Source organism: Lotus japonicus, chromosome 2, assembly GCF_012489685.1.
Source record: "Lotus japonicus ecotype B-129 chromosome 2, LjGifu_v1.2".
NCBI classification, from domain to species: Eukaryota; Viridiplantae; Streptophyta; class Magnoliopsida; order Fabales; family Fabaceae; genus Lotus; species Lotus japonicus.
Window position 1 is genome coordinate 86775545 of NC_080042.1, and position 21034 is coordinate 86796578.

The window sequence follows — 21034 nt, forward strand, 5'->3', positions numbered from 1 at the left end:
TTAAAGTGGGGTGACAAATCCAACCACCTCTCAATGCCTGAGCTATACTGGTCATGCTTTCTTAAAGAGGAACGATAATGAAGGTATGCATCTCACATTAAAGTCAATAAGAGAGTAAGAATGGATATTTCAGGCAAGAGTACAAGTTGCATGATTGTTGGTCTTTTTATGAAGTGGTCACTACTGACTATAGTTTGGTTAGTGATTTAAGGCATACACTGCCTACATTGTACGGATGTAGGGTATAGAAGCATGTTGTCTTCATCCTTTTTTTTGTTTTGTTGTTGAGTTGTCTTCATCCTTTGTGTTGACAATGATACACAATCAGTGAGGATATTTTCTCATAAGGTTAATAGACTGACCTGGGCTTCTCAAATGTCTCAAAGATTAGCCAGAACAACTATTATACTCCCTCCGGTCCTATTTATAAGCATGAAGGAGAAGAAAAATCTTGGTCTTTTTTATAAGAACCAAATGAAAGTTTGAGCTATATTAATTAATTTTTTCCAATGATGTCCTTATTAATTCTAACTTGTAAAATGTGTCTCATTAATTATTCTCTCTCTTTTTCACTTTCCAACACTAATAACAAAGGGTAATTTTAGAAGTTCATTTTAATTTAAGACAAATTTAATGCATTTTATCTAGTTTAACTACATTTCTTAAACTATGTGAATTTTTTTGTTGTTGCTTATAAATAGGACCGGAGGGAGTATCAGGCAAGAGAAGGATGAAAATTAATTAACAATGTAAATGACAATTTGAAATGCACTTTATTTTCTTACAAAGCAATAAAAGTAGCTATTATTTAAAAAAGTAGTTTCTTTTTATTTTTTAACTATCCCTTTTTCTTAAAAAAAACATGTTTATCTAGTAAACCGTCTGTAATGACAACATCTATGCTTATTATTGACTTCCCGAAGCATTTCATCACTTACTACACCCCTCCTCATATATGGGTGACTAAGTATCCACCATAAGTTTTTACTAGTTTGAATGCATCCACAACACAACAGTCAAAAGGTGAACGGATCGCGATGTTACTGACAGTCAATTTCTATTTAACTTCTTAAATCAAATTAATAAAAAAATAACACAACTTATCAATAAAACATGTAAAGTAAGTAGAAGAGATTATGCAGAAAAAAATCTGATGACTAATATAGAATGATGTGCTTGAATAACAAATCATGAACGTGAACCAGAAAGCAGGGACTTTTTTAATGAGATTTTAACTCAATACTAACTCCAGCGGCAAAATTTGGAGACATGATACTTATGGAAGCCAAATTTCAGGCACCCCAACTTCCTCAGTACCATTAATTATGAAAAGGAAGAATATGGAAGTTGACAGATTAATCCATTTATTGTCTATTTTGACATGTAACGAAAGGAGTGAAGAGAAATTAATTTTTCTCAACCCCAAGCCTCAAACGGAAATCTTCTTCCATGAAAGGAAGGCCATCCCTCAGTTTCACCTTTGGTTCCCAGCCAAGCAATTCCTTTGCTTTGGTTATGATTGGTTTTCTCTGCCTCGGATCATCAGGAGTGTTCTCCACTATCTTTATCTCCACATTTGGATTAATAAGCTGCAAAATGAACCATGAAACAAAGATTAAGAGCCTAATTTTACCCTGAAAAGTAACTTTTTCTACTCTTAAAGACTTATTTGACCATATGTCTAGTCAATGTAAGACCTCTCAACTCTCTTTCACGCCCAGGGTGAGACATCGTGAAATTTGCAAGAATTGACATTACGGGTGACTCATTTATGGGGCGCACAATAAGCAGATCTAGGATAGACTCTTACCATTTTAGAATTAACGTTAGGCCTATCCAAAATTCTAAGATTACATTCAAATCACACTTTACTATTCACTAGTTCAAACAGGTCTAAACCAAGCTACAAGAGGTTAAGGATAAAAGCTTAGAACTGACCTCCTTCACTGTCTCAGCAAGTTCAAGCATTGTAAATTCACCTGAAAAGGCAAAGAGACTCAAGTAATTGAATAAGGGCAAAGAAAGTAAAGATATGTTAACAATTTGTAAAAATAAAGATACTCAAATACAGGGTTTACGATAGAAATCTAACCTGGGTTTCCAAGGTTGATTGGTCCAGTGTCTGATCCATCCATGAGACGGATAAGGCCATCAACCTAATTGATCATACAATAAACAAAATCAGCTCCAACAATAGTAATTCAATGAAAAAAAAAAAGCTAAGGGATGTTTACCAGATCAGAGACATAGCAGAAACTGCGAGTTTGTGTTCCTGGAGATTGGACCGTCAAGGGTTCATTACTAAAACACACCGAACCTTATGTGAGAAACGACACATAAACTTATAAAACATGAACTTAGAAATGGGGAGATGAATGGAAAATAAATCACTGCTAGTCAATAAAATTAAGGTGTTAATATAATGAAATCAATAAAAGAATGCAGACAACCAATGTTTTAAGAGCATGCCCATTGCAAGCATCATGCAACCGGAACCATCATAACAGATTAAACAAGGCATGTAGAAATAGCACTACTGCATATATACTACTATATACCAGAAAAAGTAAGTTTAATTACCGAATTGCTTGAGCAATGAAGTTGCTGACAACACGTCCATCATCAATATTCATGCGTGGACCATATGTGTTAAAGATTCTTGCAATGCGTATTTCTGCGTTTAAGACAACTTCATTAAGTTTCAAATGAATTTTTTCTACCAGCTACACCTTACATAGAATGGGAGGCAATTATGAAGAAAAGAAGACCAGAAATTACCTATTCCATGTTGCCTATGATAATCAAACATCAAAGTCTCAGCGACACGCTTTCCCTCATCATAACAACTACGAACTCCTGTTGTGCACATAATTAATTAGTTGCATGGGGCCGTGGACTACATCATTAGTATTGTATAAAAGAAATTTTTTGCCTCAAAAAGTTCAGTCTTGCATCGAGGAACTAGCGCATATGTGGCAAAAGAAAGGGAAATGCAATATGAGAAAGCTCATCACAAAACACACACAAACTCATTCAATTTTTTTAGCTTCTCAAGTCTGTAAGTAATTAGTGTTAGCCATGAAGAAGAAATTCAAACGATATGCCACTTCCTGATGCACAGATTAAATAAGAAAGAAAGGCCTTCGTGGTTGATGCAGGACAGCTATCTTTCATAATCACAGAATCAGATATTATATAAGGATCCCAAGGTACAAGTTAAGATTGAGATAAAAGCATGTACCGATGGGGTTAACATTGCCCCAATAGCTTTCAGGCTGGGGATGTATAAGAGGATCCCCATAAACCTCTGAAGTTGATGTAAGCAAAATCCTGTCAGTAAAATAAGAACTAAGACTCCACACAAAAAGGGGGAAATAGAACTAAGACCAACAGATGGTAGAAGCTAAAATTGTCTTCTTTTTTCTATCTCAAGAATAATTCTTACCTTGCTCCAACTCGCTTTGCAAGCCCAAGCATGTTCAGTGTGCCAATCACATTTGTCTTAATTGTCTGTAAAATTATTATTTCCTTACACGTTAGATAGTCTAAGAGAACGTTTTGGCAGAGATGTATGCCTAAAACTGAAATAGATATAAATATACTGCAGATTGCAGAATGTAACAATATGCATGGAAAGGTAAATGCAAAGTCTTTGAAGTGACCGAAGTCAATGATTATGCAATGAACGTTAAAAGCAAAGTGTTCTAATCTTCAACAGTTACATGAACTTGTTTACACGCCAAGTACAAGGTAAATGATTCAAGACGAAAAAAAAACTATACCTTCACAGGATTATATTTGTAAAAAATAGGAGACGCAGGGCATGCAAGATGGTAGATCTGATCAACCTCAATCATCAAAGTCTCAGTGACATCTACAAAAGGATCAGAATGATAATGTGCATCAACATCACTGATCTCTTGACAGATTTCATGCATAACAAAATATACCAAGTGCATGTTTGGAAACTCGTCCGAGAACCACGATGAAGCCACAATCATGGTGGATAGAAGCAACTTCTCTTAGCTTTTGCTTCTGTCCACCATGGTTTTCCAATGAGTTTCCAAACATGCACTAAGTAGACACTAAGTTATCATTGTCATTATTTCCTGAGAATAGTTTTCATACACCAGCCAGTAAATTTTGAGGTTGGTAAAGAAACAACTGAAACCTGAGATATTAATTACTTAAATTTGTGGAGTAACAACTGTAAAGCCTCTTCCAATTACATAATCTCGCAGTATCTTCTTGATAGAAATCAGTTTACATCCAAGACATAAGTGTTCAGAGATGTACGAACAAATGGGACAAAATAATATATTAACCTCCAGTGTATTATATGCACAACAATTTTAGCAGATAGATAACTGAATGGTAAACGAAGATGGACAATACCATGGCGGATAAGTTCAAATCTTGGATGGCCAATCCATTTTTTGAGGTTGTCTCTTGACCCAGTGAAGTAGTTATCAGCAACAATGACCTGAGTAAGATGCGGATGTTGCCGAAGTTTATCAAATCATACTATATTATGCATCTATTTTATTCAATATAGGATGAGAATGTCAGGTAAGCAGAATAGAATCAGTGAAAAAAACAGAACTAATAAATATAACTATGCACATTTTATGCAGAAAGGAAAACGTGCTGACCTCATTTTTTTCATTTTCCATCAATCTATCGACTAGGTGAGAACCAATGAATCCAGCCCCACCAGTAATCAAGATTCTCATGTTCGACTATAGTCAAGAATGAAAGAGATGTTAGTTAGACAAGGCATCGCTAGAAATATCTAAGTGGGCTGTGACAAAAGTTGTATTCTAAATCATATGCCAAAATTGAACCAGTGGTTATGTCATGTATGTATGGTCACACAAATACGCTTCTGAACCACAGTTAACCAAGATAAAGGGGATAAGCTTCCAATTTAACTTATGACCTTTTTTCTTTTCCTGCTGTAATTCCCTCTTCTGCAGGGTCTTAAAATAAGATTCATGGGTATAATACTGAACTTGTAGTCATGTTTTGAGGACTAAGTTCCGATGGTTCAAATTTCTGAAGTTTTCAGTAACTTTACGGATTTGCAGTGCTAAAGAACAAATCGTAGCCAATAATGAGTTATTCAACAAATATAGAAAATTGAAATGCAATTTTTTAACCAATGATCGTATTATGAAGCAATGCACCATCATACCAAGTTACCAACACAAAAATCTACTGAGACAGGTCAGACAGGGAAAATGACACTAAATTATTTGAATTAATGTTAAGCTTATATTACATGACACAGATAACAAATAAGAACAACAATGTGCTTATAAAATTGCGAATCAAAAAATAAAAGATCCGACAGTTCACCTGAAAGAATTTGGAGAAACGCAAGGGAGATGGCAAGGGAGGTTGCTTAGAAGGTGTTGTTTGTTGATCTCCATTAGAAGGATTCGCCGCCATTGCAAGAACCTCTAAAATTCAATACCTGCACCTATTTCAGAGAGATCAAATTATTTTCACTCATTTTTGCTCTACAGATCAGAAAAAAACTTATACAATTGATTCAGAATGTAGAATCAATTCTTGGTTTCATAATTGCTTCCAAACAATCAAAGAGAAGTTGATCCAAACATACTATGAACCTGATCGAGAGTTTATTGTGATCCAAACAGGCCATGATGATAGACCAATTTATAGAGACAGAAAGAAAACCAGATCATACAATGACAGAACATTCAACCACCAAACGTTGAATTTAGAAAACTAAAATAATCGAAACATTACAAAATTACAATAAAGCAAATGATGGGAAATATATTAAATTGGGAAGGTTTGAAACTCACGTAAAGTAGAAAGACAGAATGAAAGGTCCAAGGGAACGAAAAAGTGAAGGAAATCACACCAAACTGAACTAACATGCAAAGGAAAAAGAAAACAAACAAACAAACACAACCCCACATTGAAATCTGAATGTATAGGAATTGCTATAGGGAATGAAAATCAAGGTAAATTACCTGGTGATGGATGTGAATGAATGAGAGAATGTTGAGTTGGAATTGGAATTGAAGGGTAAGCAAATCTGGGAGTGAAAATGAGATTCACAAACAAACACATGGATTGGGATTGAGATTTGAGAGAGAAAGAGGTAAAGAAGAATTCCTAAGCTGGTTCGAGACGAAACCGGAAATTACCAATCTGGGTGTGCCACGTGTCAATGGAAGAGTTGCATGTTGATTAATTTGGAGTTAGAGGTAGATTATAAATAAGCCTCTGGTTCCTCACTGCACACTAATAATAATTCTTTTATTCATATACCATATAGACAAGTGTTTTTGAAAATGGCAGTTAATCTCAACTCTATATAAAAGTATTCACTTATTAAATTCTTTTTTATCATAGCTTTTCCAAGGTAATTTTAGGTAAGGTAGTTGACGATAGTTATTCAACACTTCGTTTCTTAAGTAGATGGTTAGAGGTTTGAATTTCAATTATTGTGAATGAAAAAAAAACTCATTATTCAGCCTCATTTTATTTAATGCACTAATCATGGAATGAGAGATTAGTCTCACAACTGCTGACTGTGAAAATATATTGGTTAAAAAAAAGTGTATGTTAGGATGTGGACATGTGGTTTTAGTTTTTACTCATTTTTCTCAAATATTAACTATCAAATTTAAATTTAAATTATGGTTAAAAATGTTTTTGCCTTTTTGTTTTTTGTATGATCTTTTAATTTTAGTCTCTTAAAATTGCATTTAGATCCCTGCGATTTTGTTCACCACCCAAATCTAAGTTGAGTGAAAATACTTGCTTGTTTAGTGAGCGTGTATGTGATATTGTCCACGTCATTTAATAAAGTTCATGTGGCAGATACGTGTATAATTAATAATTAAAAACTATAAAAAAAAATGAAAGGGTTAACTACCATTTTGGACCTATAAAATGAGTGAGGTTCAATGTTAGTTTCTCGTCGAAATAAAGTTATAAAATCATCCTTGCGTTTCAAGAAATAAATAACTCAGCTTTGATCATCGTTGAGGAGAGCACTCAAGTGATCTTGCCTACATGTTCATCCAAGACGACGTGACATGCCCACGTGTATAAATGAAGCTCATGTGAAATATATTCCTAATTTTTATTTTAAATTAAAATTTAATAATTAATCATTGAATAAAATTAAAAAATTACATTCTTTAAATCTCCTGATCACAAATTCCTAATATCTCTCTAATTCCTCACTCAAAATCATCCACTATTTCCATAAACATTCATCATTCTTCCATTATCTCCATCAACACTTAAAGCAAATCCAACACTTGGAAAATCAACCCTCCATAACGCTTTTAGAATGATTGGAACCAAACTCAATTGAACCATAAAACACAACATAAACATAACAAAAATCGAAATCAAACCAATATGGGAAATTGGGTTAGATAGTTTTTCTCTTCATAATTTTCCTTCAAAATCGATCAATTCAAATATGCGAAAACATTTACGTGCAATGTTTTTTTGAAATCTATTTACGTGCAATGTTGTATGGATTGAATGTTTGGTAACAAAAAAAAAAAGTACAAACTCAAAGAAAAAGTAGTCTAGACTCTAGAAGACTAAAATCATAAAACTAGTCTAATCCAAACTGCTTTAGATTCGACCAAATTTAATAGAACAAGACTGATTGGATAGTAATAAAGCACAAAAAAAAAAAAGATAGGATAAACACTTTAAAAGGAAGACTGAAAGAAGTTGCCAAGTGAAGAATGGAGAAGCACTTTACATGTACTTTATTATGCAGAAGCAGTCCTCTGCAATTTACAACAATAGTTCAAAAAGCAATACGAATTTTCAACTACAACTCAATTCACAATAGCATTTCCAAGAGGACGTTGGGGAAGAAGAAATCATATTGTAGAATTGTACCAATTAAAAACCAAGTTCAAGTTGCCTTTATGGTAGCAACTTCCAAAATTCCTCTCCATAATTTTCTACGAAACATCTAGCACCAACAGACTTATTCCAGTTACCATCAAAACATCCATTATGAAATGATATAAGGAGTGAAAAAAACCAAGCTTAGTTTTTCTTGGCAACCCCGAGCCTGAGACGGAAATCCTCTTCCATTAGAGGAAGGCCGTCGCGCAACTTGACCTTTGGTTCCCAGCCTAGCAACTCCTTTGCTTTTGCTATGTCTGGTTTTCTCTGACGAGGATCATCGGGAGTGTTCTCAATCATCTTTATCTCCACTGTTGAATTAATAAGCTGCAAAATCACACATAAAGCATTAGCTAACTTTCTATTTCACATAAAACCTTAACAATACAGTTTAAGCTTTTGGGATAGTTGGTCCGGAACATGGTATTAGAGCCTCTATGACCAAATGGTATAGAGTTCAATCCTTGTTGGTCTCCATTTTTCTATTAAAAAATTGAATTTCAGCACAAGATAGTTGGGCTTATGCATTGTCCATGCTTGCTTCAAGCCCAATGTGCTTTTTGCGTGAGGGGTATAAATTATTAAATCATTTATGTGTATTCACCCAAAAGCATAACCGTGAGTTTCTTCAGCCAAATAGTGTGTGTGTGTTTCCATTACTTTATTAACTCCATATTGCACAAACACAACCCCTCTCAGAAAAATAACCCATAAGTTGGGATCAAAGAGTTCCTTTCTACAAACTTTTGTTAAGAATATAACCACACTGGCACTGGGATTCTCAAAGAATTGACATGGCATACAACTAACCTCTTTCACATTCTCTGCAAGCTCAATCATTGTAAACTCACCTGGAAGAACAAAATACAATCTCATTAGCAATTGATAGAAAAATTAATGCGCAGGGGCCTCAGTTGTAATATAACCTGGGTTCCCGATGTTGATTGGACCAGTGTTTTCCCCTTCCATTAGACGAATAAGGCCATCAACCTGAAGATTTCAAACGTATAACCTTTTTCAGATCCCCTCTAGTAAGTGAATCACAACACAAACACCAGTGAGATACATGACATGTATTGTTTATACCATATCAGAGACATAGCAGAAACTGCGAGTTTGAGTTCCTGGAACTTGGACTGTTAGGGGTTCACCGCTGTAACACAAAGAAAATGAGGTCAATTAAATCCAGGTATTTAAATCCAATCATGAATGACCTAGAAAATAAACAGCAAGCTCATCGAGCACATAATTCATACAATTATTGTAGTCAGAATAAATTGTTATTTACTAGATTACAGAAATGCATGAATGTTCTCTTGCAGTTTGGTATATTAAACCATGCAAAATTATCAACATATCAATCTTCCCACAATAAGTTTAAGGATATACCGAATTGCTTGAGCAATGAAATTGCTGACAACACGCCCATCATCAATATTCATGCGTGGTCCATATGTATTAAAGATTCTTGCAATGCGTATTTCTGTCACAAAGTTAAATAAATGTCAGATAACAATGGTGTGAAATTTGTCCTGGGCATGCCCTCAATCAATGTGAAGATATTACAAGATAAAAAAAGACATGGCATTACCTATTCCATGCTGCCTGTGATAATCAAACATCAAAGTTTCTGCCACACGCTTGCCCTCGTCATAACAACTCCGAACTCCTGTGTGCACATATGTTTTTATGCTTAAGCTGTACCCTTATGGGTTTCAACAGTAAAAACAAGTAGTACAATACCGCTCTAAGCAAGTAATTGACAAGGCCAAAACTTGGGACAAGAATGTTTCTTTCCATACACATGATGCCAAACTCGGCCAAATTAGAGTTGGCTTCATTATGATTGAGATGAGGATTTACCGATAGGGTTAACATTGCCCCAATAGCTTTCAGGTTGTGGATGGATAAGAGGGTCCCCATATACTTCAGAAGTCGATGTGAGCAAAATCCTGTCCATTAAAATTACAACTCGGTATAACCGACTGATGGTAGCAGTTTACATTATCAAATTGAAAAAACAAAAGGTGCCAACCTTGCTCCCACACGCTTGGCGAGACCAAGCATGTTCAATGTTCCAATCACATTCGTCTTTATTGTCTGTAAAGTTATTCCTTTAACAGTTAGATAACTTATCACGATTCACTAAACAGTCAAAGTAATTGACCAATGAGTAATATGACACATGAAAGAAGGTTATAAACACAATCTGATTTATTAGACCTACAAACAACTTGAATCATCATAACAACATGCATGAAATCCTCATGACAAATCAGCAGAACAAATATAAGGAGGAACCTAGGGGAAGGGTGATTCAAGTTACTTTTGTGCCTAGCTGTGAGTAAGGAATAAGCCTAGTAGACAGTTCACAGGACCATATTAACTGATATTAATACAAAACCAGACTGTGAAAACCCAACCTTTACAGGATTGTATTTGTAGAAAATTGGAGATGCTGGGCATGCAAGATGGTAGATTTGATCAACCTCAACCAGCAGTTGCTCTGTGACATCTGCGAAGGGGAAAAGAAAATTAGGTCCAATCTAATTGAAAAAGTAAACAAATTAGCAGGCATAAGGAAACACAGAGAAACTCAGTGCATATGATAGCATTATTGTTCTGTTGTGTCTTGCACTTGAACAATACCATATAGCTCGCTACTCTATATAGTTCATTGATGGAGAAAAGTGATATATCCTTCAGTTTAATATCTTATTTAAAGACCAACAAGCTTCTGTTGCATGGTCCTTCATTGTGTTGAAGACCATCACATTCTGGACTTAACATGCCATACACATACTACAAGGTGTCATGAACCAACTATCCCAAAAGCTTAAGTTGTTGTGTATAAGACAAATGAATGGTTTCATATTATATTTCCAACACGCACCCTCACCCACTGGGCTTGAAGCTTGGACAATGCACAGACCACCCTACCTAGTGCTGAAATTCAACTTGGTCAAAGAGGGTCTAATACCATGTCATGAACCAACTATCCCAAAAGCTTAAACTGTTAGGTAAAGGACGCATAATTGTTTTACATTATATTTCTAACACAAGGTGGGAAGAAAAGGCAGGAATTTTAACCTCAAGTTTCATCTTATGAGGAATAAAATCACACAAGGGATAATTGCAGTAGAGAAAATAAATTTCTACCATGACGAATCAGCTCAAATCTTGGATGACCAATCCATTTCTTAAGGTTGTCTTTTGATCCAGTGAAGAAGTTATCAGCAACAATGACCTGATTAGACAAACACACGGTCACATATCATACCAAGATTTTATTGCACAAGTTAAATCACTGATTAGCTCTAACACTATGAGCAGAAAGATATCAACTATACTAACCTCATTTTTTTCATTTTCCATCAATCTATCAACTAGGTGAGAGCCAATAAATCCAGCTCCTCCAGTAACCAGAATTCTCATATTGGCCTGTTGTAAGGAATAAAAGCAAAATCAAAAGTGAATCAACAAGAAATCCTTATAACAGGATCCAGACAACAATCGGAATCAAAATGTTGCATGCAGAATGCAATGCAAGAGTTTACCTGAAAGAACTTGGAGAAACGCAAGGGAGATGGCAAAGGAGGTTGCTTTCCTGCTTTCTGATGGTCTCCATTAGAAGAATCCGTTGCCATTGTCAAAGCCTCAGAAACTCAAACCCTGAACCAATTTTCAAACAGTCAAAATCACTTCCCCATCATGATGATATACACATATATTAGGTGAGTCAGAAAATCCTACAAAATCAAGCAAAGAAATGATGAAAACCAGAACCCCAAATCACAGTTATGGTGAAAATGATGTACAATCAGAGCACCATTTATAGGAGAAAGAAGATCCAGAACTTGAAAATTCTCCCACCAAATGCAAAAAATTAGGATTTTCCACCAAGAAACTAATCAAACATTAAAAAAAAAACAAAAAATGATTTTGGGAGCCTTCAATCTCACGGAAAGTTGAAAACCATCATGAAAGCTCCAAGACAACCAGAAAGGTTTGGCACCACACGAAACTTCGAAAAAAAGCAAACACCCCAGAAGTAAAAATTGAATCTTTTATAGGTATAGAATAGTTAGATAGAGAAAAATGTGGGATTTAGTACAAGGGGGCTTACGGGACAGTAGCACTGAGATCTAGGAGTTGAGTGATTTTGAAGAGAACAGGAGAAGTGTGTTACTTAAAACCAGAACATGCTTGACTCTTCCACCTCAATCTCAATGAGCTGTCTGTCTTTACTCTATAAAAGATTTGTGACTCACTGTTTTGGCTGCCACGTTTGATTTTTTCCCACCGAGAGATGTTTAGTACAATGCTGGGATGAAAATTGAATATATATTATAAGCGGAGGATATGATAACACAATCATATCTCTTATCTAATTATCTTATGATGTTCCTATGTGTAAAATTTATCATGTGGGGAGGGCTGTGATAGAATTATATTGACAAAACATAATATCAGTTTTAGATTAATTTTTGATACCGTAACCTTAAATTTAAGAGATTAATTTCTATGCACCGACGGTGTAAATAAGTTTTACATCATCATTCAATCACATCCCTCCATTTTGTTAGCTCACAATTAATTTTGAATTTAATAATATCCAAAATAAAAAATGAAAGGTTGTGATTGAATGATATTGTAAAACTTTTTACACCGTCGGTGCATAGAAATTAATCTCTAAATTTAATTATTTCACTATTTTTTCGGTTAACTATTTTTTTTTTCTTCTTTGAAGCATCATCAACCAAACAACTTACTAAAGTTTATAGTATCATTTTTTACAATTTCTCGTAATGTCATATAATTTATACTAATTTAATCAATTTAAATAATTTTGCTCCAACATTAATAAAGTTTTTCAATGGACCTCAGAATCCGCTCACACTTTTTACCATTTATCATGTTATTATACTACCTTCAATTCTATTTATAAGAAGAATAAAATACATAGTCTAAGAAATATAATTAAATTAGTTAAAATGCATTGAACTTATCATAAATTAAAATAAACTGTCAAAAATATTCTTTGTTCTAGTAGTGGAGAGTGTGAATGAGAGAAAATAATTAATGAGACACACTTTACTAGTTAGAATTTTTTTTTGACATAACTTTACTAGTTAGAATTCACAAGGCATCATTGGAAAAAAATAATTAATATAGCACAAACTTCTATTTGATTCTTATAAAAATGACTAAGATTTTGCTTCTCTTTAATTCTTATAGATAAGACTGAAGGTAGTATAATTTAACTAACTATACTTTTGAGTTGTTGCGGAGAGCAACTAAGTGTTATCGTTGAAGAACTATTGAAGTGCAACAACATTATTAGCAACTCAATATCATGTATGTGTTAGATGAGAAAGACATGAGAAATCGTTGATCACGATACTCTAATGAGCAAGATTCAATTTTAGTCGCTATGGAATAAAGTTTCAAAAATGCTCGTGTGTTTAGAAAAATATCTCAGCTTAAGAAAAAAACCCAACTTAGTCCTTACATGAGAAAGAGTTTCGCTCACATTATTTATGTGATCAAACCTACATGATACATAAAAGGATGGCAACCGGTCGACTATGACTCGAATTTTACCTTCCCAAAACCTAAACCTGAACTCTCATATTAAAACTCAAACTCAAATTCAATGAATTTGGAAAAGGAAGCTTACTGTCAAACCTGGCAGTTTTGGGTTTACTTGAAACCGTTTTGAGAGCTTATGAAAGTCATCTTGAAGAAATTGAGGTAGGCAATAAGTTCATATACAAGTATACAACAATAATATATGTAAGCCACTTCATAAAACATACATCTTATGACACATTTTTTCTTATTCTTATATTCCGATCACATTATATCATATATTAAATATATTACTTATCTCTCATATCTTCCTATATCTATCTCGTCATGTGAAGGGATAAGATACATATATCCACAAAAATACAATGCACTAGTGAATGGCCTCATTTGAAAAAAAATGATTATGTATTCACTTTTCATTTGTTCAAAGCATGTAGCTTACATGATATCTCATACAAATTAATATCCCTTTGATAGATTCTCCCACTTAACAAGTTCCCTGATTGCTTCTTCAATTTCCATAATCTCTCTTACGAGAACACTCAAGCAAAACCCGAGAGCACTCAAACACAGAACAACATCGCTCTTCACCTCCTCTTCACCTTCACCACCATACAACTCATCCACAAAATTTCTTGAACATTGGAGATAAGAGCCTATGACTTCTTCAGCAACATCACCATGGCCTAAACCAGAAGAAAACATGCATATACCAGACTTTGCTGACCTTCCCATTTCAATGTCACAACCATAAGTGATGTTGTTCTTCTCAAGCTCCTTGTCAAGAAACCCAAGCGATTTCATCTCTGTTATTTCCTCAAAAACTTCAACTTTGGAGGAAACATGTACCTTAAAGTCTCCAATTTCTCCAAGAGGCTTCACTTCTTCGAAACTCTTGTTTTAGGAACTTCAAAGCATAAGCCCCAACTTGCAATGTGTTATCCAAAATGGACAAAGACCCCATAAGCTTGTTATAACATGCACCATGAAAAGGTAAGAACCAAAACAGGGCTCCAACTCTGGTTCCACAACAAATTTTCTGAGCTCCATAATCTTCATCTTCAACTTCCCATGAGTCCATGACTTTCTTCTAAGTCACTTTTGCTTGCTAGGCTCAAGGAATTAATGGACTCAACAAGTGTACCCAAACAAAGAGAAAGCTCAGATTTTGCACAAGTAGAAGCTCTTTTGGGCATGAAGAGAAGGTGCACCAAAACAGAACAAGTTAACCCAATGAAGGTTTCAATTATTCTTGCTATAGCAAATTCACTGGGTGGCCCAAAATTTTTTCTACCCAGTTTCAGAATAGCTCCAATCTGTGCCCACCAGCTGGGCCATACATTCTGCATTGTTGAAGCACAATGGTGAAAATGAGCCATGGAAGAAGAAACATGAATCTCAGTGACAAAAAATTCTCAAAGACAAAACAGCATAAGACTCTATATACTGTTCCTAACACAGTTCCTTGGGCTTTTACATTTGCTACTCCGAATGTGGCTTCTCTGCCAGGGCTAAAGGTCACGGCTACAGGTATTGTAGAGTAAGCCCAGCAACACTGCAAGGCCTAGTGTTAAAGACCATTTCATTGATACCATTAGTTTTGGGCTTATTAATAAATTCACCCAGTTAGCCTAATTTTAAGACTAGAGAGTTTTCATTTTCTTCTTGAACACTAGTTGGAGCTTCGGTATGTGAGATCCTTTGGAGGAGTTTGACACATAATAAGTAGAAATAAAAGGGTAGATCTTGGTGGGTAGTTTGAATGGTGTGAAGGGATTCGAGAAATTTTGTTATGTTTTATTCACTATGTTCAGAAACAGTTGGTGAAGCACCATGTGAATTGTGTGTGGTTTGTTTTATGGTGAGGCTAACATGTTTGACTAGACTATTTAGGCCATGTTTCATGTCTTCATTGACTACGCTTTCCTTTTGTTTTATTCAATTAAATGAAAATGACACAAAACCTTCTCAAGTCACCTAAAATACTCGTTTATAAATAAATAAATAAACACTGAAGCTTTGGCTTGAGAGGGTAAAAAGTACAAGGACAAGAGCTATTCAGCTATATTATATAGTGCCATGTTTACAATATATATTTATTATTAGCATCATTTGTAAGAAAAAAATTTAGCCTCAAATTTGGCACTATTAAATCAAAATAACAAGACTATAAAATTAGAAGCTATTTCCCCAATTGGGTGGTTTGCTTTTGTGACAATCAAAGCATATATCCCTTAGCATATTTGCAGTAGTGGAATTTATGTGGATAACCCGGCCAAATAGGCCACTCCTGTGGACGGTAACCATGAGGATCCGGATATGAATTGGGCCACCGTGAACCTATCAGCCTCAACAGTTGAAGTAATAATCCGGTACCCGGGCCATTTAACCCGTTGCCCGATTGCAGCACCGGGTCCATAATTCATGTACTCACCATAATACAACGTGTCTAAAGCAAAGTCTCCATTCCACTCTAGCCATCCACGTGGATGCACATGATCACTCATGTTGGATAACATGTACACCGTTCTAGAGTATGTTTTCCAAGGACGACCTAGGTATGTGGGAAACTGGTCCTTTACCGGGTTGAGATCCGGGGCGGGTAGGATCCGACAGTTGTGGATTGAAATACCCGTATTTTGATTTGGGTCTTTTCTGTTTTGGGCCGTGATTGTGTTTTTTTGTTGGGCCATGGGCTTCCGTGCGTAAATGTTGCATTTTTGGAAAACCACGGCGGCGTTGCCGAAAATGAAGTCCACCGTGCCATAAATGTCACATTCACGGAAGAATTGACGGTTGGAGTGTACATAGCATGAGTCTTGGTACCCCACAATGTTGCACCGGAATACCACTGCATGGTCAGCTCCGACACGGAGCGCAACCGCTTGGTGCTTCGCCGGTCCAGCATAGTTCTCGAACGTGATGTCTCGTGCAATGAAGCCAGCACCACTTGCAGCTGCATCCATTAATAATATCATGCATGTGTTAGCTAAATCGAATCATGGACATGAAGAATATTTATGGTATTGTTGATAACTATTATGGCTCCTTATATTGCGTGATTTAGTCGCATCTTATAGGAGTAATTATATTGGATTTTTAATTTGAGTAGTAGTATATTATAGTATGACGAAAATGAAAAGTCAAGAAGGGAATGATCATTTGTTTTGTCAAAGCCAGAGAACGCGTAAGGAGATGGCACACTTAATTAATTAATTGAAGTATAATTTAACTAGAAATTAAGACTGTGTTGACTGCTCGGGCCTGGTTTAATTTCCTTAGAATTCCAACAACCAATTACTATGATTTTTCTCTGGTCAATTATATCTCAAAAAATAATAAAATAAAATAGTTCATAAGAAGTGAATTTAGAGTCTGTAGAAAAGTATATGGCTTAATCTGCAGTTATCTTGTTAAATTAATTAGAAAACTATAATTTTTCCGCTTTTGGGTTGACTTGAGGTGCATGGTAAAGTTCAGTATATTGTACTTTTTGATTTCGTGAGTTCCAGGTTAGTACAGAAAATGCTGGTAAAGCGCATTATGCGGCACAATAATGCATCAATTGAAGACATGCATATCACAATCTTAATAGTTGTAATATCTATCATGTGATTGCAGGCCATGTGCAACTTACGCTGTTCTAATATCATGCATGGACATGGTGTTGGTCCACTGTTTTTCTTCATTATTTATTTTCCAAAATGCTAAATTAACAAAAAAAATAGAACCATACGATGAATTTTGTGCAATAAAGACATAAAATAATGAATTTCTAAAGAAACAAGTTGGCACACGTGACATGTGGAAAGAAACTCACCGAAGGATGCGGTATGGAAAGTGGTCATCCCATCAACAACATTTTTCTTCCCTGTGATGACAGTTTTGCCCTTCCCATCCCCTATGAACATAAGGTTGGTTTTCTTTTTCCCCACCTTTAAGTTATTCTCTTCATACCTAAAAAAAATGCCATTATATCCAAAAGTGAGTGCACATTGACATGTCACATTCTGTATCTATTGCAATCATACATCAATCAGCATTAGACATGAATTTCATCTAGTCGGTGAAAAATTAGTTTTACTAGTTTTAATTCTATAAGCAATTTCAACACCTAGCGTAACCAATCCTAACATTCCTTTTTCACCTAAACGACATAAACGACGATTCATTAGAAACTATACCGAAACAGAATACTGATACTAATTCACATCATTACAGTGCATGCAGAAAGAAATGAAAAACCTTTACATGACAATAATAACTCATCACCCACCGTGTTTCCTTTTTCTTAATTACTCCCTCCGTTCCTTATTATAAGTCACATTTTTTGAAAAAAATTTATTCCTAAATATAAGTCACTTTCTAATATCTAGGAAGCATTAAATAATTCTTTCCAAATTCACCCTCATATTTAATATGAAAGAGATGATGAACTTTTGGAATATTAACTTGGAGAGAGAAAATCATAGGAAAGTAAATAAGGGTAGTCTAGGAAAGCTAATCATTTCCTTTACAAATTTATTATTACTAACTATTTTTCTTAATCTAAGAGAATTAGTTTTTTGTGACTTATAAATAGGAACAGAGGGAGTAGTACACATCATATAACCACCGTCACTTCAATTATGCTGTCAGTTAAATAAAAACAACCAAATAAATAATTAAAAAGTACATTGTTCGTTATCTCGGAAATTGTACACTTTTTTCATGAAAAAGGTTGTATATATTTACTTAAGTTATTACCAAAAGAAGAGTCAGAAACTTATTTATTTACCTTCCTGCCATCACGTAGATTATGAATCGGCGGCGGCTATGCTCCGGCGCCTTCTTGATCGCCTCGGCGATTGTCTTGGCCGTTCCGTTACCACTTTTGGACACAATTATATCGACTTGTATCGCCGATATTGGTAAACTTAACAATCTTCTATCTCGTTTATTCACCCATCTCGGGAACTTTCCTGAGATTTGAGTGTTCCCGAGATGAGTGAATAAGCGTCTTCTCTTGTTCTGTATGGGTACCTCGGAGAAATCGCCGCCCCCGCTCGCCGAGAATATAGCTAGAGAATTACTCACGAGTTCGGACAAGTCCTTCAAGTTACCCACCATGTGGTCCTTCACGCTCCCGCTGGCGTCTTCGATGCCTTCCAAACACGTGTCCTGGTTAGTTAATGCGGCGCTCAGCCATGTCAGCACATCGTCGGTGGTGGAGGATCCGTCACCGTCTCTCTCATCGTTGGTAGGTGCGACTGCGACGACGGAGGAGAGAGAGCGGGAGAGAGCGTCCATGGAGTCGTCGAGGAGCTCAAGGCAATCTTCGTAGGCGGCGCGGGCGCGGGTTCCGGCGGAGGCGGGGAATGAGAGGCCGGAGGAGGTGTAGAGCGCCCTGCTGATGTGGTGGTGGGTCATGTTGAAGGAGATGTGGACGAGGTCCTGCTCGGTGGCTGTGGTGGAGCCAGGGAAGTCGAGGAGAGAGTTGATGCAGAGAGTGGGGAATCGTGTCCTGCTGCAGGTTCGGGAGATTGCCTGCGTCGGCTTTCCGCGGAGGTTTGAGTTTTCGCCGGCGGAGGAGCCTCCGCGGGAGCGGATGACAGTGACTAGTACGGCGGAGACGACGGAGGCGACAATCAATATGGCAGCGAGAACGGCAAGCATGACGAGCTTCTTTTTAGTACTGCTTGAATTTGGTGAAACCACCGTTGTTGAACCGGTAAGCGGAGCGGTGGAGCGGCGGGAGGAACCGCCGGGGTCTGTGGGTCCTAGTCTTGCCAAGTACTCGTCCATTATTGATTGTGAAAATAAGAGTGAGTGAGAAATTAAGAGGTTGTTGTTTTGTTAGTTGTTGGTATTGAATATGAGTAAGAAGAGAATAAGCTTCATATAAAGGACGGTGCTATGGATTGGATAGTGGAGAGAGAGTGAGAGGGTGAGTGAGTGAGTGAGTTTTTGAAGTAAAATGATGTAAAAAATGGAAGGTTGGTGCGAAGTCTACATCGCAGGAATGAATTGGCTGGATACTACTCCCATTGCCCACTCAGCTCAGAATAGATCAGTGGGGATGTTTTTTTATGCCTATTGTCTCATTCTTAATCTGCATATGTGTTTTTATTTTATATGCCTATCATTGTAATTGAGTAATAAAACGTATAAAATGAGTGATGTATGTTTGTGTAGAAATATTTGTTGGGAGGATTAACTAATGACCACCGTCACAGTAACTTTGAATATACCTTATGGGAAAAAATTCTCAAGATTGATTTAATGTTATTTAGGTCAGTGACCACTATAAATTATAATCCTTTTGTGAAATTATTCTTTTTAATATTTTGTCTAATTAGCACTTTGTCACTTTTAGCAAAAGACCCTTGTACCCAAAAAAAAAAAAGCAAAAGACTTCTCAAGTTAGTGGAGATTTGGAACCTCTTAACAAGTTAGTTGTCTTTGTCTTTTTTCTTTTCTTTTCATTTCAGGTCAAGCAAATTGTATCAAGGAATTATGAGAGATACTTCAACCCACAAAGAGAAAACAAAGAAGAGGGGAGGACAAAGTAAAGAAAAATCATGTAATGCCTGCAAGAACAAAGTTAGTTGTCATGTCTTCAATATGCATGTGAGATTTCCGATGTTGATTTTATATGGTTTATATTAGGTACTAGCACCAATTTTCTCTTTTATTATTCTAACTCTATTTTTAGTAAGTTATTTTCTTTTTTAAATTTGATTCTCTCTCACTAGTAAAAATAAAATAAAGTAGGAGCCCTGAATGATAGCTCAAGTGGTAAGAAATTTGAGACATATGTAATAGGTGGGAGAGATTCAGTTATCTTTTCAATGTAACAAAAAAATTACGGTATGAGTCAAGCATTAATTAGTGTTTTAAAAAACAAAAATGTTTTCTTCACACTCCACACACATCCAACTTTAGAGAGAGAAAGGAATAAAAGAGAGAGAAGTGAGAGATATGATTAGTGAAATAATAAAGAGAGAAATAAGAAAAAAAAAGTGGAAGAGAAATAGAGGTGTGTATATGACATAACTCAAAAACTTTAAAAAAATTTGAAACTCAATCGTGGGCGATTAACAAATAGACAATAAACAAGTGTAAAATACAAGGGAGGGTGGGTTTTATAAAAATAGATGGCCTAAGAATAAAGAAACTTTTTAAAAGTTCAAACTTTACTAAATGGTATGAAAAGGGACATACATGCATGAGTTTCTTAACTCTTAAGCTATAGCTCGAGATCGTCCAATTTCTAATATGTAATTCAAATATTCTCTCACCTTTCTACTATAATCATATTTCAAAAAGTTCCCCCTTTCTCCTATTCTACTCTTCCTAAATTAACCTTAGTATCCGCTCTCGTTTTAGACTTTATTGATTAATTTGATACATTTTGAAAGGAAGAAATTCCAACTTTGAACTAATCAGAAACCTAAAGAAAACTAATGGGTTAAATATATTCGAGGTCCCTGAACTATAGCAAAAAATTGATCTTCGTTTCTCAATTAAATTTTCGTTG

General features: G+C 35.6%; 3 protein-coding genes across 10 annotated transcripts; all 3 read right to left on the reverse strand.

Moving 5' to 3' along the window:
- Positions 1-1134: 1134 nt before the first annotated feature.
- On the reverse strand, positions 1135-6210 carry LOC130740518 (UDP-glucuronic acid decarboxylase 5-like). Of its 5 annotated transcripts, none has more exons than XM_057593163.1 (13): positions 6006-6210; positions 5359-5476; positions 4653-4739; positions 4396-4483; positions 3783-3874; positions 3446-3510; positions 3242-3330; positions 2779-2856; positions 2581-2674; positions 2235-2301; positions 2093-2156; positions 1939-1979; positions 1135-1589 (listed from the first exon to the last, which is right to left on the reverse strand). In XM_057593163.1, the coding sequence occupies exons 2-13, from the start codon at positions 5449-5451 to the stop codon at positions 1407-1409; spliced, it is 1041 nt and encodes a 346-aa protein (XP_057449146.1). In that variant the 5' UTR covers positions 5452-5476; positions 6006-6210; the 3' UTR covers positions 1135-1406. The 5 variants fall into 5 exon arrangements, with proteins under 5 accessions (XP_057449146.1, XP_057449143.1, XP_057449144.1 ...); XM_057593160.1 differs by having other exon boundaries at positions 5359-5482; positions 6006-6209; XM_057593161.1 differs by lacking the exon at positions 6006-6210 and adding an exon at positions 5627-5747 and having other exon boundaries at positions 5359-5482.
- Positions 6211-7745: 1535 nt separating this feature from the next.
- Positions 7746-12206, reverse strand: LOC130740521 (UDP-glucuronic acid decarboxylase 5-like). 4 transcript variants are annotated; one of them, XM_057593167.1, is made up of 13 exons: positions 12050-12206; positions 11481-11595; positions 11278-11364; positions 11083-11170; positions 10347-10438; positions 9959-10023; positions 9787-9875; positions 9515-9592; positions 9313-9406; positions 9010-9076; positions 8850-8913; positions 8734-8774; positions 7746-8250 (listed from the first exon to the last, which is right to left on the reverse strand). In XM_057593167.1, exons 2-13 carry the CDS (start codon positions 11568-11570, stop codon positions 8065-8067), a joined length of 1041 nt encoding a protein of 346 aa, XP_057449150.1. In that variant the 5' UTR covers positions 11571-11595; positions 12050-12206; the 3' UTR covers positions 7746-8064. The 4 variants fall into 4 exon arrangements, with proteins under 4 accessions (XP_057449150.1, XP_057449152.1, XP_057449151.1 ...); XM_057593169.1 differs by having other exon boundaries at positions 12038-12168; XM_057593168.1 differs by having other exon boundaries at positions 11677-12060.
- Positions 12207-15488: 3282 nt separating this feature from the next.
- Positions 15489-19537, reverse strand: LOC130740520 (probable pectinesterase/pectinesterase inhibitor 61). The gene is made up of 3 exons (XM_057593166.1): positions 18293-19537; positions 17336-17472; positions 15489-16471 (listed from the first exon to the last, which is right to left on the reverse strand). Exons 1-3 carry the CDS (start codon positions 19297-19299, stop codon positions 15774-15776), a joined length of 1842 nt encoding a protein of 613 aa, XP_057449149.1. The 5' UTR covers positions 19300-19537; the 3' UTR covers positions 15489-15773.
- Positions 19538-21034: the final 1497 nt, after the last annotated feature.